At 38.8% G+C, this 15,175-nt stretch overlaps 1 protein-coding gene across 1 annotated transcript in view; it reads right to left on the reverse strand.

Moving 5' to 3' along the window:
* Positions 1-13,749: 13,749 nt before the first annotated feature.
* The window catches only part of FH (fumarate hydratase), a 78,243-nt gene continuing 76,817 nt past the window's right edge, over positions 13,750-15,175 (reverse strand). The window contains exon 10 of the mRNA XM_039332115.1: positions 13,750-13,959. Coding sequence (XP_039188049.1) covers positions 13,817-13,959 — 143 coding nt within the window. The 3' untranslated portion in view covers positions 13,750-13,816. The remainder of the gene's footprint in view (positions 13,960-15,175) is intronic.

Here is a 15,175-nt window from a genome sequence, read left to right on the forward strand (position 1 = left end):
CTTATTCTTCTGTTGGTTTGTCCGATGTATGTGTTGGGGCAAGCAGTGCATGGGATTTCATATACTCCTTGATTTTCTAACTCAATTTTATCTTTGGGGTTTCTTAGGATGGTGGATATTTTTCTGTTTGTGCAGAATGCTGTTTTGATGTTGTGTTTATGGAGGATCTTACTGATTCTGTCTGTGGTGCCTTTTATGTATGGGAGGAGGGCTTTGCCGTTTTCTTGTTCTCTGTCTTGGATTTTAGTGGGGGTTTCTTTTTGGATTAGGTTTGTATTCTTATTTCTTTGGAATCCATTGGATGTTAGTACATTGGTGAGAGTGTGTAGTTCGGGTTTTAGGTGTTGTTCGTCAGCTAAGCGTTTTGTTCTAGAGATGAGTGTCTTGGCTACGGAGTTGATCTGTGCTGGGTGGTGGTGTGAGAGAGTGTGCAGATAGCGGTTTGTGTGTGTTTTCTTCTGGTAGATGGTGTGTCCTAGGGAGCCATTGGATTTCTTGTAGACTAAGACATCCAGGAAGGGAAGTTGGTTATTAGCTTCTGTTTCCATGGTGAACTGTATTTTGGGGTGTAGGCTGTTGAGGTGTGTGAGGAAGTTGTCCAGTTTTTCTTTCCCTTGTGGCCAGATTATGAAGGTGTCGTCTACGTATCTGAGCCAGAGTTTGGGTTTGTGATCCGATTTTTCTAGAGCTTGGGTTTCAAAGTGTTCCATATAGAGGTTAGCAATGACAGGTGAGAGGGGTGATCCCATGGGTGCTCCTTCTGTTTGTTTGTATTTTTGTCCATTATAGATGAAGTATGTGTTGGATAGGCAGTGGTTGGTCAGATCTAAGATATGTTTGGGGGGTTATATTTGTTTTGGATAGCTGTCAAGGCTTCTTTGATAGGCACTTGGGTGAAGAGGGATATGACATCGAAGCTCACTAGTAGGTCGCTGGGCTGTAAGTTTTGTTTATGATCTCTATAAACTGGAATGAGTTTTTTATGTGTGAGGTGATGGATTCTGCATAGGGCTGTAGTTGTTTGGTGAGAAATTTGGCTAGGTTTTGTAGAGGTGAGCCTATGGAGCTGACTATAGGTCTGAGTGGGGTTCCTTTGTGTATCTTGGGGAGACAGTAGAGTTTGGGGCATCTGGATGATTTCTCTCTGGGAATGATTCTTTGCTGGATCTCTTCGCTAATGGGGGAGGCTTTTATTTTGGATCTGGTGGTTTTTTCCAGGTAGGTGGTGGGATCTGTGTTGAGGGGTTTGTATGTGGAGTCTTGGAGTAGGTTGGTTAATTTGGTTTGGTAGTCAGATGTGTTCATAACCACCATGGCGTTGCCCTTGTCTGCTGGTAGGATTATTATTCTGGTGTCTTCTTTCAGGTTACGTAGTGCTGTCTGTTCCTCTTTGGGTAAGTTGCTTTTGGGTGGCTTGCTGGTACAGAGGATGTTGGTGATTTCGAGTCTGATTCTGTTAGCATCGTCGGGGTTGATTTTGGTCAGGCTGGTTTCAACTCCACATATAATGGTTTCAGTGGGGATGTGTTTGGGAGTGACTGCAAAGTTGAATCCTTTGGAAAGGACATTGGTTTCGGCTTTGGTGAGGATCCTATCTGAGATGTTATGCACTGTTTGTTTCATGTGTGGCTGTGAGGGAGGAGGGGTTTGTTTCTGGCATTCTTGTAGTCTTCGGAGTTTGTTGGTGTGTGTGTCTGTCTTGAGGGTGGTCTGTGTTTCAGCTCTCCAGACGGCGAGTTGTTTGGATTTGTCCCAAAGTGCGGGGTGGATCTTGTTGCTGAGTTTGAGGTGAAGTGTGAGGAGATCTTTATTAATTTAGTCTAGGAGGAATCTTTTTGTGTGAAGTTCATTTCTGATTAGGGCCAATTCTGTTCTTTTCAGGATGCGTTTGGTGGCTGCAGAATCGGAGTGGAATTTCAGTTGGAAACATGTGGGGATTAAATTTTGATCTTGGCAGTTGCGTAGGAATGCGAGGTCGCATAAAATGGAAGCTCTTTGGACTTCAAGTTTTTCATAGGTCCTGGTCAGATGGTGGATTTCCTCCCCAGGTAGAGGTTCGATATTTGTTTTCTGAGGTTTTCGCGGGTATTTGTATGTAGGTCTTTGGTTGTTCAGGTTTTCTCTCGCGTAAAATTGGAAGTGTCATGACAAAGTCCCATTCGTCATTTTCAGGCTGGTGTTTTCAGCTTTGTGCTTCGAGGAGCAATGTGTGGTCTTAGCTGTTTCTTCCTTTTAACTGCCAGTGGGGGTATGAATTGATTGGGTGGGAGCTTGGCTATGTTCTGATTGGGTGGAGGTATGTTCTGATTGGTTAGGGGCTTGGCTGTGCTCTGATTGGCTGGGGGGTTGGGTGTGCTCTGATTGGCTGGGGGGTTGGCTGTGCTCTGATTGGCTGGGGGATTATTAATTATCTTGCTAAAAAGAATAAAGAAAAGAGACAAACACAGCTTGTTAAACTACAAAATGATCCACAAAAGAAGTTGAAGACACAAATGGAATTAATAAAACATAAGTTAAATTTATTGGAGATGGAGATAAGGGCACAACAGATTAAACGATCTAAACAAAACTTTTTTGAAAATGCCAATAAACCAGGAAGATGGCTTGCATACAGATTGAAAAAAGAAAGAGAAAAAAGATTGATAAGTAAACTATAAGATTTAAAAGGCAAAATACATTGCCATAATGATGCATTGAAAAAAAATGAGACACTTTACAAGGCGGAGGTGGTTTCTAAAGAGGCAATACAGGAGTATTTTAAAAAAGTGAATCTTCCAAAGATACCAGAGAATATGCAATATATGTTAAATGATAAGATAACAGTGATGGAAATTACAGAAGCTATAAAAAGGCAAAAGAAGAATAAAACTCCGGGACCTGATGGTCTCCCAGCAGAATTTTATATAGCTTTACAAGATATAGTAAGCCTGATGTTGAAAATCTCTGTAATGAAACTTTTTTGGTGACAAAAATACCAAGTTCCTGAACAGAAGCCAATATTTCTCTTATACCTAAAGATGATACTGATCTCACACAAATTAAAAACTATAGCGGAAAGAATGAAGAAATTCTTAAATGAATTTATTCACTCAGACCAAAATGGCTTTTTGCCTAAAAGACATATAAAGAATAACTTAAGGATCATTTTAAATGTGTTGGAATATTATGAAAAGCATCCGGGGAAACAGACGGCTCTTATATTCTTGGACACAGAAAAAGCTTTTGATAATCTCAATTGGCAATTTATGTTTCAACAATTGAGGGAGATGGACTTTGGTGAAAATTTTATAAATGCAATTCAAGCAATTTATAATAAACAATCAGCAAAGATACTTTTAAACGGAGATTATACAGACAGTTTTGATATTAAAAAAGGCACAAGTCAGGGATGCCCTCTATCTCCTTTGTTATTCATTCTTACATTGGAAGTGTGTAAGATGCTAAGAAAAAGACACAGGCATGTCTTGAGCAGAGGTTTGAAGCTACAGGACACAGCTTGTCAAACTCTGAGTTTATTGCTTCTTATATACTTGTTACATACATAGGCTTTACCATTAAATGCTGACAAAGGTTTCTTCATTGGAAAATGGCTTCATGTAAGCAACTATTTTCTAGTAACACATTACATGGTCAAACACCAGGTAAAGAGCAAACAGGAGAAGGAAGAGATAGGAAGTAACTTAAGCATGTTATCTATTTAGTTAGGTAAGGCATTAAGTGAAAAGGGTATGACCTTCTGGCTGCTTCACTGGGACAAAGGGTATCAAAAGGTTATGAGGTTTGGGAGGGGGGGAAGCATGGCAGTTTGCTGCACATGCATTTTTCCCCACATCTCACTCTTCTCTATTTTATTAGTGAGGATAGTATCCTAAGCTGGAGTAGTTAGTGGGTCTTAGTCAGGGGACATATAACTTTGCATTTGTTTATACAAAACATAACTTGTTCCTGTGGTAAATTAATGGTAGTTTAGTAGGGAAAATTGAAAGTAGAGAAAAAAAGACATTGAATAACCATATAGGTGCCTAAAGGATACCTCTTGAAAGGAGGTACAATTTAAAATTCTTTGACTGACATGTATACAATGAGGTTTTTTAGATGAAGTAGTACAATTGACAATTTTTGCACAAGTAAGATTTGTAGGAACAGCTACAATTGGTATATGTAAAACAATAGCACCAAGGGGTAACATATAAGAGATAGGACCCCAGTTTGACATAGTTGCATAATGAAATTCATTGTCTGATAGAAAATTGCTTAAACCAGTATAATTTTTTAAAACTGAAGCTGGAACACGCACAGGTATAAGACAGGTAGAGAGTAGATTTTCGATATCATATGATTCAGAAATACAAAAGTCTGTCACTTGCGTGACATTAGCTAATTGCACCCAAATATTATATTTCATCCGTGATTCTAAAGAATGAGGTGGGAAAGCTTGAGCCCCCACACAACAATTAAGAAGGAAAGAGAGGCAAAGAATGACTAAGGAATTTGGCAGTGCATAAATTCTCTGGTGTAGGTTCTTTTCCTTGTTGCCGCAAAACCATTTGTGTTTTGGATGTTAGGTTTTTCACATCGCCCCAGGTTGCTGGGGCGATGGCGAGAGCGAAAGGAACATTGTGCTGTCTGAAGAGTCACCTGCTTCATTTCCAGTATTGGGTTCTGGACTTGATGCCATGACATCTTTGGCTGGTTGCACACACCGGGCTGGAATCCAGAGAGGGCCTGTAGGAGCAAGCACAGCAGCATAGCCTCGCCCCCAAGTTAGTAAGGGAATTGGACATAACCAGGTTTTATCAAGCAATTGCCAATAACATACCAATGGATTAGGGAGCACAGCTTTCTGTTGAAAGTGACACTGGTAGGCAATAGTTTTTTAAAAAGAAATATTTAGCTGATTTAAAGTTATTAGGACTTTATTGACTTGATGAATTATCCATGCCAAATTAGGTACCCTTGATCCCTCCTTTTTTATTTGTTTGCAAAGGCAGTCCTTAAAGGACCGATACATATGTGAGAAACAAAGGATAGCTGCTGTTAAAAGTTAAAAACAAAGTCATAAGATTGGGGCCGATCCTGGGCATGATGTAAGCACCTGGAAAATTAAAAATAAGTTGGCACACATAATGAGAGTCAGAGATTAAGTTAAAAGTCTGTTGAGAAAAGGTATGGAAAGCTAAAATAGCAGCAAATAATTCTGAGTGTTGTGATGAGGATTGCACTGCAGTGTAGGCAAATGATATGAAATACAGCCTATATAGTCAGCACTGAAGAGATAAGTTTTTCTGAAAATAAAATTGAAAATCAAATTTTGGGTTAGGAAGGACAATATTAATTAAATCAGTCTCATTTCAAGGACAAGCTCGATTGTGTCCTAAGGTTATTTCAGCAACAGCCTGGATAAAAGATAAAACATTTTGGGATGGGATAAGTGAAGCCATTCAATACAATATACTTTTTGTGCTTCTAACACAGCTAAAACTCCTGTAAGTAGCTTACTAGTAAGAAATATCAAAAAGTGTTAAATGACAATTTTTATGTGGAATTCTGTCCACAAATTGAGTACTCAAGTACTTAATTTGCTCAACTGTGGTAAGTGCTACAGGAACTACAATGAGATCTCCAGGTTGTTTTCCTTTGGTCGGTTTGCTGCACACGCATTTTTCCCCACAGAAGTGCTGGCTAGGAATATTAGACAAGATTTGGAGATTAAAGGACTGGAGATAAAAGATCAGAAATATAAATTACAGGCTTTTGCAGACGATTTGGTTTTTATCTTAGAGGAGCCATTGGAAACAGCCACTAAACTTTTGCAGAAAATAGAGAAATTGGGAGAAGTGGCTGGGTTGAAAATAAATAGGGAAAAGATTAAAGTACTCACAAAAAATCTAACAGAGAAACAGAAACTTCAACTTGTTAAAAAGACAAATCTCCAGATAGCCAAAAAAGGGAAATATTTAGGTATCTATTTAACATCAAAATATATAACAGTAAAAGAGGACAACTATGAAAGATTATTGAAACAAATAAAACTAGATTTGGAAAAGTAGAAAAACCTTCAACTGTCATTGTTAGGAAAGATAGCAACTGTTAAGATGAACATTTTACCTAAGATACTTTTTTTATTTCAGACAGTCCCCGTCAAATTAAAGCAGAAATTTTTTGATGATTTAAATGCAACAATAATGAGATTTATATGGCAAGGAAAAAAAGCAAGAATTAAAATTAAATTACTACAAGAATCTAAAGATAGAGGGGGCTTTGAGCTCCCGGGCTGGAGACTTTATTATCAAGCAGCTATTTTGCTTTGGCTTAAAGAATGAATTATGCTGAGAAACATTATACTGACTTCTTTATTTAGAGGGACATGATTTGCAGCTGGGTTGGCATGCATTTTTATGGTACAAGAAAAACAAAGTACATAAATATTTTCAAACTCATGCCATAAGGAATGTATTACTTTTAGAATGGGAGAGAATTAAACATAAAATTTATATGAAAATACCTGAGTGGCTTTCAACAATGGAAGCATTTGCTTATCCAAACTTAATTAACTATGACAAACTTGTTATATATAAAGACATTTTAGATAAAGATGGAGAACTTAAAGACAGGCAAGTTCTTCAACAACATGGTATCGATTTAACATGCTGGTCTTACCTGCAAATTCAAACAAGATATGAGAAAGATGTAAAATTAATGGGATTCTACAAAGAACAGACACCATTAGATAAAATACTCTTAAAAACAGATGAAAATCTGATCAAGAAACTTTATAAATTTTTGTTAAGCTGGAAGATGGAAGAAGAACAAACTAAAAGAAACAATGATAGTGTGGGCAAGGAACTTTGGTTACTCTATAGACTTACAAGATTGGCAAAAACTTTGGGATCGAAATATTAAATTTACTAAAGCAGCTGCATATAAGGAAAACGTATATAAAATATGTGGTTAGAAAAGATGATTAAAATAAAGATAGAATTTAAACCGGAACTGTGTTTGCTAGGAATATTAGGATTTAATTATGGAAAAGAGAATGAGTACTTAATATTACATGTATTAACAGCTGTGAGAATAGCATTTGCCCAATTCTGGAAAAATGAAAATCTACCATCTGACCAGATTATAATAAGAAAAATACTCAAATGTGCAGAAATGGACAGATTAACTTTAGGAAAGAAAGAAAAAGAAGACTCAATCTATCTTAAAACATGGTATAAATTTTACCAATGGTTAGCAATATGATAGAATGAGAAAAGGATATGAAACTTAATGAGATAATTGATATTTTGTATTTAAATTTCATATTTATTCCTATGAATTTTTCTTCTTTTTTATTTGTGATTTTAACAATAATTATAACCAATAAGTAACATATTAATGTGTTAAAGTTATTATAATTAATTAGTAATATATTAGTAATATTATATTAAGTATTGCTATTTTATATTAATTACTATTATTGAATATGTATACCCGGACAGGTTTACTTGCTGAAGCGTTGACTTATTGTGGGGGACAACCCCACTATTGTACCTATCCCTTCCCCTGGTCTAACCTTTTTTGTTTATTACCCCTTGTCATACCCTTATTGACCCCACTTCCCCTTTACCCTTATAAAATTTAATAAAATATTTATATATATATTAAAAAAAAGACTTCAGCTCAGGTTTAAGCATCTTCGTAGCTTCAGCTAACAGTCAAAAAGTTATTTTTATTTTTTAATTTGTTTTTTCTTTTTCTAGTCAGAGTTCATAAAAATTGGGGAATTTTAATAACCCACAATAAAACAATCCAGAGCTATAGATTATTTCAAAAATAATGTAATAAAACTGTAAGATCCTGCCTCAACTAGTCCTCCCAAGGAAGTAGAACTCTTGAAACAGGCATCGTCTCCAAAGGAACTTTTATTGAGAGATAGTGATAGCAAGGGAGCAAAGCAAGATCTAAAGTCACATTAAACTATTCCCCTCCCAAACTCCACCCCAACAGCCAAATTTCCAGTTTCAGTTCATCCAATCCCCAGGTGTGAAGTTGTTATGGGAACCAAAGTGATAAGCGCAGTTCCCAGGCACCATTCCTGGGGTTTTGTTTCTCTTTCAATGTCCTCCCATCAAGGTAGAGATAAGACTGATGACCCATGGCACATTCCTTCTTCCATTCACATCCAGAGGCATTAAAGGGATAACAAGCAAAGTGGAGGAAACACAGATTCCCCCCCCCCAGCAGAATGACAAAAACCACAAATTTCTATCCTTATACTTCTCCATCAAAATTAAGAAAAGATACTTTACACTTCCTTCTTTTAGGTTGCATCCAGCAACCCTTTTCCTTGTTCTTTAACAATAAATGGTAAAAGCTTCAAAAAGGAGTAAAAGGCTGTGACTAAAGAAAGCTTCTTTTAGTTAATAAAGATAATAGTTTCATAGATTAAGAAATGAAAGGCACAACTTATTGTCTGTTTGAAAAATAAATTCCAGAATGACTGTTTTATCCAACAATTGCAGCCCGGCCTCCCAGCTTCGGCTCACCAACTGCTTTAAAACACAGCTTCTGAAACTACTTTCCAATTGTTGCTGTTTTCCAAGGATCTTGAGGGATTATTCTAGGACTTTTTCTAAACCAGGAGAGTCAGATAAATAAAAGGAGAGCCTGTTCCTTCTGTTAGTAAGTTGGAAAAAAATGACAGTCCATAGATATTCCCTCTCTGGGCATGTCAGTTGCTGGCCATATCACAGGAAGTCTCCGTTTCGGAGCTTTTTCTCATGTGACTCATTGTTTTATTTAAATTACTTTTATTGCTACTCACCGTATGTGTCAGAATTTTGGGTGATTCACAAAACCACAATAAAGCCAAAGGAAACAATAAAGCCATAAAAAATAAAGTTTCTCTCCTGTTTAACATTTACATGAAACTGCTGGTGAGGTCATCTGATGACATAGGGTGCAGTATCATCAGTATGCTGATGTTACCCAGTAGCAGTGTACATTTCTATCCTTGGCTGACCAGATGATAATTATTGTGATGGTGTACAAGTGCTTGGAGGCAGTAAGGAACTGAATAGGGATGAACCAGCTTTGGGTCAACTCTGGCAAGGTGAAGTGGCTTTGGATTTTTGCCTTGTCATCTTTGACTCTGGCAAGGTTGCACTACCTTGGACTGAGCTTGTCTGCAATTTGGGGAACTTTCAGGATTTGCATCCCATGCTTGTGTGCCTATTACACCCTTTCTTGGACCAGGAAGTCTTGTTCACTGTCACTCATGCCTTCGTCAATTCCCAGTTGGAATATTGCAATATGCTTTACATAGAGCTGCTCTAGAATAGACCACTTGGAAGTTAAAACTGGTGTAGAATGTAGCAATGGCACTGTATTTGTTCATGGGTTCAACCATATTACACCTCAATTGTGTGAGCTGCATCAAGTCCTAGTTTCCTTCCAAGTGCAATTCAAAGTGCTTTAAAGCACTAAATGGCATAGCACTGGGTTATTTGTCAGCATGCCTATCCCTAAGAATATGCCTGTGCCACTAGAATGAGTAAAGTAGTGTAGCGGGGCTGTCTTAGAGTGTTTGCAGGAGTTTGGCTGGGAAGGGAGAGATTGGGACAGCTGCTGCTGGTTTGGATGTGGCAGGGGTGGATGAAGGGAAAGGATAGAAAAAGGGAAGGAAGGAAAGGGAAGGGGTGGCTGTTGGAGTTTGTCAGGTGAAGGTAAAGAGAGATTGGAGGTTTTAAGCTGATCCCTTCGTGTGGAGCAGCAGTTCTCAACCTGTGGGTTGCGACCCCATTTAGGGTCGAATGACCATTTCACGGGGGTCGCCAAACAATGCAGTCCACCAATTTTTTTCCCCTTTTCCTTAGCTGTGCTACTCCCTTTTATTCTATTGGCTTTTGAAAGCCAACAGAATAGCCTCTCTTGAACAGAGTCTAATTCTATTGGCTTTCAAAAGCCAATAGGAATTGTCCAGGCTGTCTCTGCCCTGCTGAGCCCGCCAAAGTTCCATTCTGCAAACGGTGCTGCAAGTTGTCTGCAGTGAAGGCGAGCTGTCTGGAAGTTTCCACCCTTCCCTGCTGAGCAACTACTAAAAATGTAAGTAAAAGAGGGCCAGGGGTGGGAGGTGGGAGGCCGGCGGGCGCAGGGAGGGTTGCTGGCACGCATGAACTCCATTCACCTCTGATTTACAGGCAAGCTCAAAAAATATCTATACAAACAAACCACAAAGAAACCATTTAAGCGTCTTCCATCTGCATTGACACTTGGGCTGCAGTGTCTGATTAATTGTGTCTCTTCAGGAAATGGAATTTCTTCAAGATAAGGAAAATCTCTTCTCACAATATTGGATCTGGACACCAGAACCCTTATAAAATTCCAAATCAAGGAAGAGACACATGTAAGATCAATACATCTCACAGGGCAAAAAACAATTATCCTATCCAGACATCATATGTCCCCATGGCAAGTACACCTCATGATTAAAGCCCACTATATTAATATAAATACTCTTTTAACATTCTGACTTTATAGCCTAACTTTATCAGCTGAATTGTTTATTTGTTTTGCTGTCCAATAAACTCTATCGCCACTTCAAGCTTATTTACCCAGCTACAGAATGGACTAGATGTTTCTTCTAACAGAATTTTAATTTTTGGCTGAAATTATTACACAGCCCAGTTGTATTGGTTCCTTTAATTATAACAGATAACTACAACTCCATCTGAGAAAAAAAACATTTCCAAGAAATCATATTTCTGTGGCGGTTTTTGGCAACACTCCTTTTGACAATGGATTAGGACAAGCCAACTCAGTTTAAAACAAAGGATTATAAATATAGGTGGTCATTTGGATTATGCAGCTTGTATTAGTGATTTATTTAACGCCCAATTTACAAAATACAAATCAGCCAATTATCCGGATAAGCCATCCTGGAAACAGTGAGGGAATGGCTCCCACTGCCTTGGCCTCCTGGAAAGAAATAGCCATGGATTTTATAGTGGAATTACCTGAAAGCAATGGAAATACTGTCATCTGGATGGTTACAGACTTGTTTTCCAAACAGGTGCACTTTATCCCTTGCCAAAACATTCCTAACCCAAAAACCATAGTGAAACTATTCGTGCAGCACATCTACAGACTGCATGGGGCATCCCAGCACATCATATCTGATAGGGGAGTGCAATTTACGTCAGCATTTTGGAAGCACTTTTATCCCTCTTAGGAACTCGGAGTGTATCCAAAGCTTCCTTAGCAATAAGATGGGAGACCCCAGGATAGGCCAAGAGGAGGGGCAAGGGGATGGTGAAAGGGCAGCAGGGCAGGAGTTCCCTCAGATCCTCCCTCTCCTTTCTTTCTTTCCTTACTAAGTACAGAGTGGTGGGAAAATATTTGAGATGAGAGAGGGAGAAAAACAGGCAAGAAACACAGCTGGGGAGGTGTCACCTCCCCAGCATGCACCCAGAGGGCAGGGCTGACACACCAAGGGCTGGTTCCTCGCTGTTTCCAGATGGTCTTGTGGAGCTAAGACTGAATGTGTTTCAGCATAGATGGCCACCACAAAATTGTACATTGGCTCCCAGCCAGCCTGGGCCAGGGCCGAGGCAGCGGGGGCCGTTCCCTTACTGTTTTTCAGGATGGCTTCGCAGGCCACATGAAACCACTTCGCAGTGGTTCCTTCCATTCGGGTTGATGGCTGCCCCGTCTCAGGGTCACCTTTCTCGATCTCTTTTCCCACTTGTCTTTCTTGCCAACGCCCATCGACCACCGAGGTTTGTGGTTGCGCATTTCCACTTCTTCCCCTGAGGAGCACGATGTCTCGGATCCCGATAGCTGGTGAGATCCCAGTCGAGGGGAAGGCTCCCTTTCTACGGGGTTTTCTCCCTTCCCTGCCTTCCAGGTTGACTATTACTGCAGATCCTGTCTCATGTAAGGACCCACCTCAATCCCACAACTTAAGAAAGCAGAACTCTTGGAAACAATTTCTTCCAACAGGAACTTTTATTAAGAGTAGTTGATAGCAGGCATAATAGATAGGATCTGAGGGATTCTTTACCGATCAATACTTTAAAGGGTCCCTAAGCAAACATCAGACCACATTTCATCCGGACGGTTCAGACCAGCCAATCCCCAGTTGTTAAGTCCATCGTGAGAAAGGGAAGATAACATCGGCCCGGCTCCATTTGTAGTACAATGTTCCACAGCTCTTCACACCTCCTTTTGAGACTGGAGAAATAAGCCAGGTTCTAGATGTTTGTATTCCCCCCCCCCTTTTCCTAGCTGCCAGGTTAGGGAGAAGAAAGTTCAGAGAGATACATAGTGCAGGAGGCTATTTGTTACATAGTAATGGGCAGCAGACCCAGCGGCAATAAATGAAAGGTTACATTGTAGCAAATAGAGGAACGGAAAATCATAACCCCGCAGGCATATCCCCCCTCCCCCTTGGGAGTACGGCAGAATCCAGGGGAAGGTAAGATTTGGTTTTAGATCAGAGGCAGTGGATAGAAATGAAATATAAATGCATTCTAACAGGACCGCTGGTTTGAAAGAGGGGTCAAAAAGACCATCTATGTCAAAACTGAATAGCCCTTCAGTCTACAATGCAGTCCTTTCAACAGTTCCAAGAAGGCTCCATACCCATTTCCACTACACAGGTGACCCTGATAACACAGATAAACCTTCAGGTGACCTCAATGATGGTCTAAATGAATACAAATGACCAGCTGTCTCCAAGGAGTATAAATCGTTCCATTCTCTACCATTCAATCAGCTTCTTAGATGAGAAGTGAAACATCTTCAAAGAAAAACAAGGAAGTCTAGTTGCCTCATGAAAAAGCATCTTTGGAGCACTGTCCTGTATTAAACTGAATTGTGTAAACTGATTATAGTCACATCGACTTGACCCACCATAGCGGGTAGCCAGGGAATGATAGGGGGTTCCCTCTTGTAAGATGGACCAAGGCCTTCTTGATGGTGACTCCTTTTTGTTGAACATTATCATCTTGGAGATAAGACTGCTCCCCACTTTTACACTTTTTCACAAGGTGCTGAAATATGGTTTTGTCAATGGGCCTGAGGACCCCAGAATGGGATGGACTCCATCAAATGTTTTATTTAATTGTTGTTGCCAGGGGGATGGGACTGCTTTTTTTTAAATTTTTTGTGTGGTAATGGGTTTTTTATTTATAAATGCCTAGAGTCACTGAATAAATTGGGTGGCCATATACATTTTCTTAAATCAATAAAAATAAATGAAAGCAGCATGTAAATCATATTAATAAATATTTTAAAGAAAATTACTCCATATGTCTTGAAAAAATTACATGTGGCTTAATTTATCTTGATAGATTATCATAGTAGACTAATGTAAATCATCAAAATTGATTGCTATTGCTTAAGAAAATATTTTTTTAATTTATTGAACATTTTATCACTGTTTTATCCGGAAAGAACAAACTAAAATATCTACAAAATATAAGAAAATCTAATTGCAAAGACAAACAAGCATAAAACATTTACTTTAGATGAGAAATATTCATTCCTTAATATAAACACTGTCTTGTCTGAATGGAATAATTTGATTTGAAAATAACGGTTATTCTTGTTGTGTGTTTTGATTCCAATATATCTGACAATGATAGGAAATTAACCAGACCTTTCCTGAATTGCTTCATCTAGTACTAATAGTTGCATTTTTTATAGTAGTATATTCATTTTTGTGCTGTTAGTTTTATGAATACAAACACAACCATGAACACGTTTTGGACAACAAAACATCTGATTTATATAATTTATTTTTTTCCTGTTTTATCACATAACACTAGCATCACTTAGGACCCAGCATATTTTCTGGCTTTACCCACTGATCAAATTGTTCTGCTGTAAGAAATCCAAGTTTGATAGCAGTAGCTTTTAATGTCAGCCCTTCTTTATGTGCAGCTTTGGCAATCTTGGCTGCTTTGTCATAACCTAATAAAAAGGAAAAGTATGTCATATAAGATTAATTCTGTATTTTGGACCATCAAGAAACAACTTCAGTGACAAGTCATCCAAGGCAACCAACTAGAATTGTACTACCGTGTCTTATTTACACCAATTCTTATTTTCGGGGGAAGTCTTACTTTAGGACCGCTGCAGCCAGGCCATCTCGTGGTTGCACAAGTTCTTCTGCGGCCACTTGCAGCCACATGCCATATGGTGTATTGCGTCACTACTGCTGCTCACGGCACGAGGCTGCATGGCTCGTGATGATTGTGCTGCTGCCACTACTTGCGGCAGTGACTATTCAAAATTACGATGGTGTTGAACAAAGGGACTTTGATACCCAAAAGTTATGGCTGTTGATCACTGGTGCCCTAAGTTACAAACCCTCTGCAATCATGTGATTGCCATATGTAGTCTTCCCTGTCAGCTTCTACAGAAAGTGAACAGGTAAGCCAGTGGGCAAGTTCATAAGCCACTTAGTTACTAGGTGCAGCATGCCTCCCCTCCTCCAGCTAAAGAAAAGATAGGGAAGACACTGCATTGAAGAATGAAACTGGGACAGCTTTGGTTCTCCACATAATGTCCCACTTCCTTTTCTCATATCAGACTGGAGGCTCTCTCCAGCCCATGTAAGGCAGAGCAGGGTGTGCTAAGTGGAGCACTTGTAATTGTTTTATCTGATGAAATGTTAAAGAACAATCAGAAGAAGCTATTTTTATAAAAATTTGTACAGATAGTCTTTGAGTTATGACCATAATGAAGCCTGCCAATTAGTGAGGTACCCATGATTGTCTTGCTCAACAACTGCTCAACAATGATAACATGGACAAAAAATGTTGGGCACAATATAGAATTAGAAAAATGGAAAAATCTTTGGGAAAGAAACTATAAATTGACAATGGCAATTGCCTATAAAGAAAATCTATATGTTTTATAGATGGCATTTACTACTTGCGAGATTAGCAAAAATGTTTAAAAACATATCTAGTAATTGTTGGAAATGTAAGCAAAAACCAGGCACGTACTATCATCTTTGGTGGACATGCCCTTAAGCAAAAAATTTTGGACAAAAGTACATATATCTGGTTAGAAAAGATGTTAAGAAAACATGTGGATTTAAAACCAGAACTATTTTTATTAGGTATGATAATACCTAATATGATAAAGAAAATGAATATTTAATGTTGCCATGTATTAACAA

Source organism: Crotalus tigris, unplaced genomic scaffold, assembly GCF_016545835.1.
Source record: "Crotalus tigris isolate CLP2741 ecotype Arizona unplaced genomic scaffold, ASM1654583v1 scf7180000017623.1712378, whole genome shotgun sequence".
NCBI classification, from domain to species: Eukaryota; Metazoa; Chordata; class Lepidosauria; order Squamata; family Viperidae; genus Crotalus; species Crotalus tigris.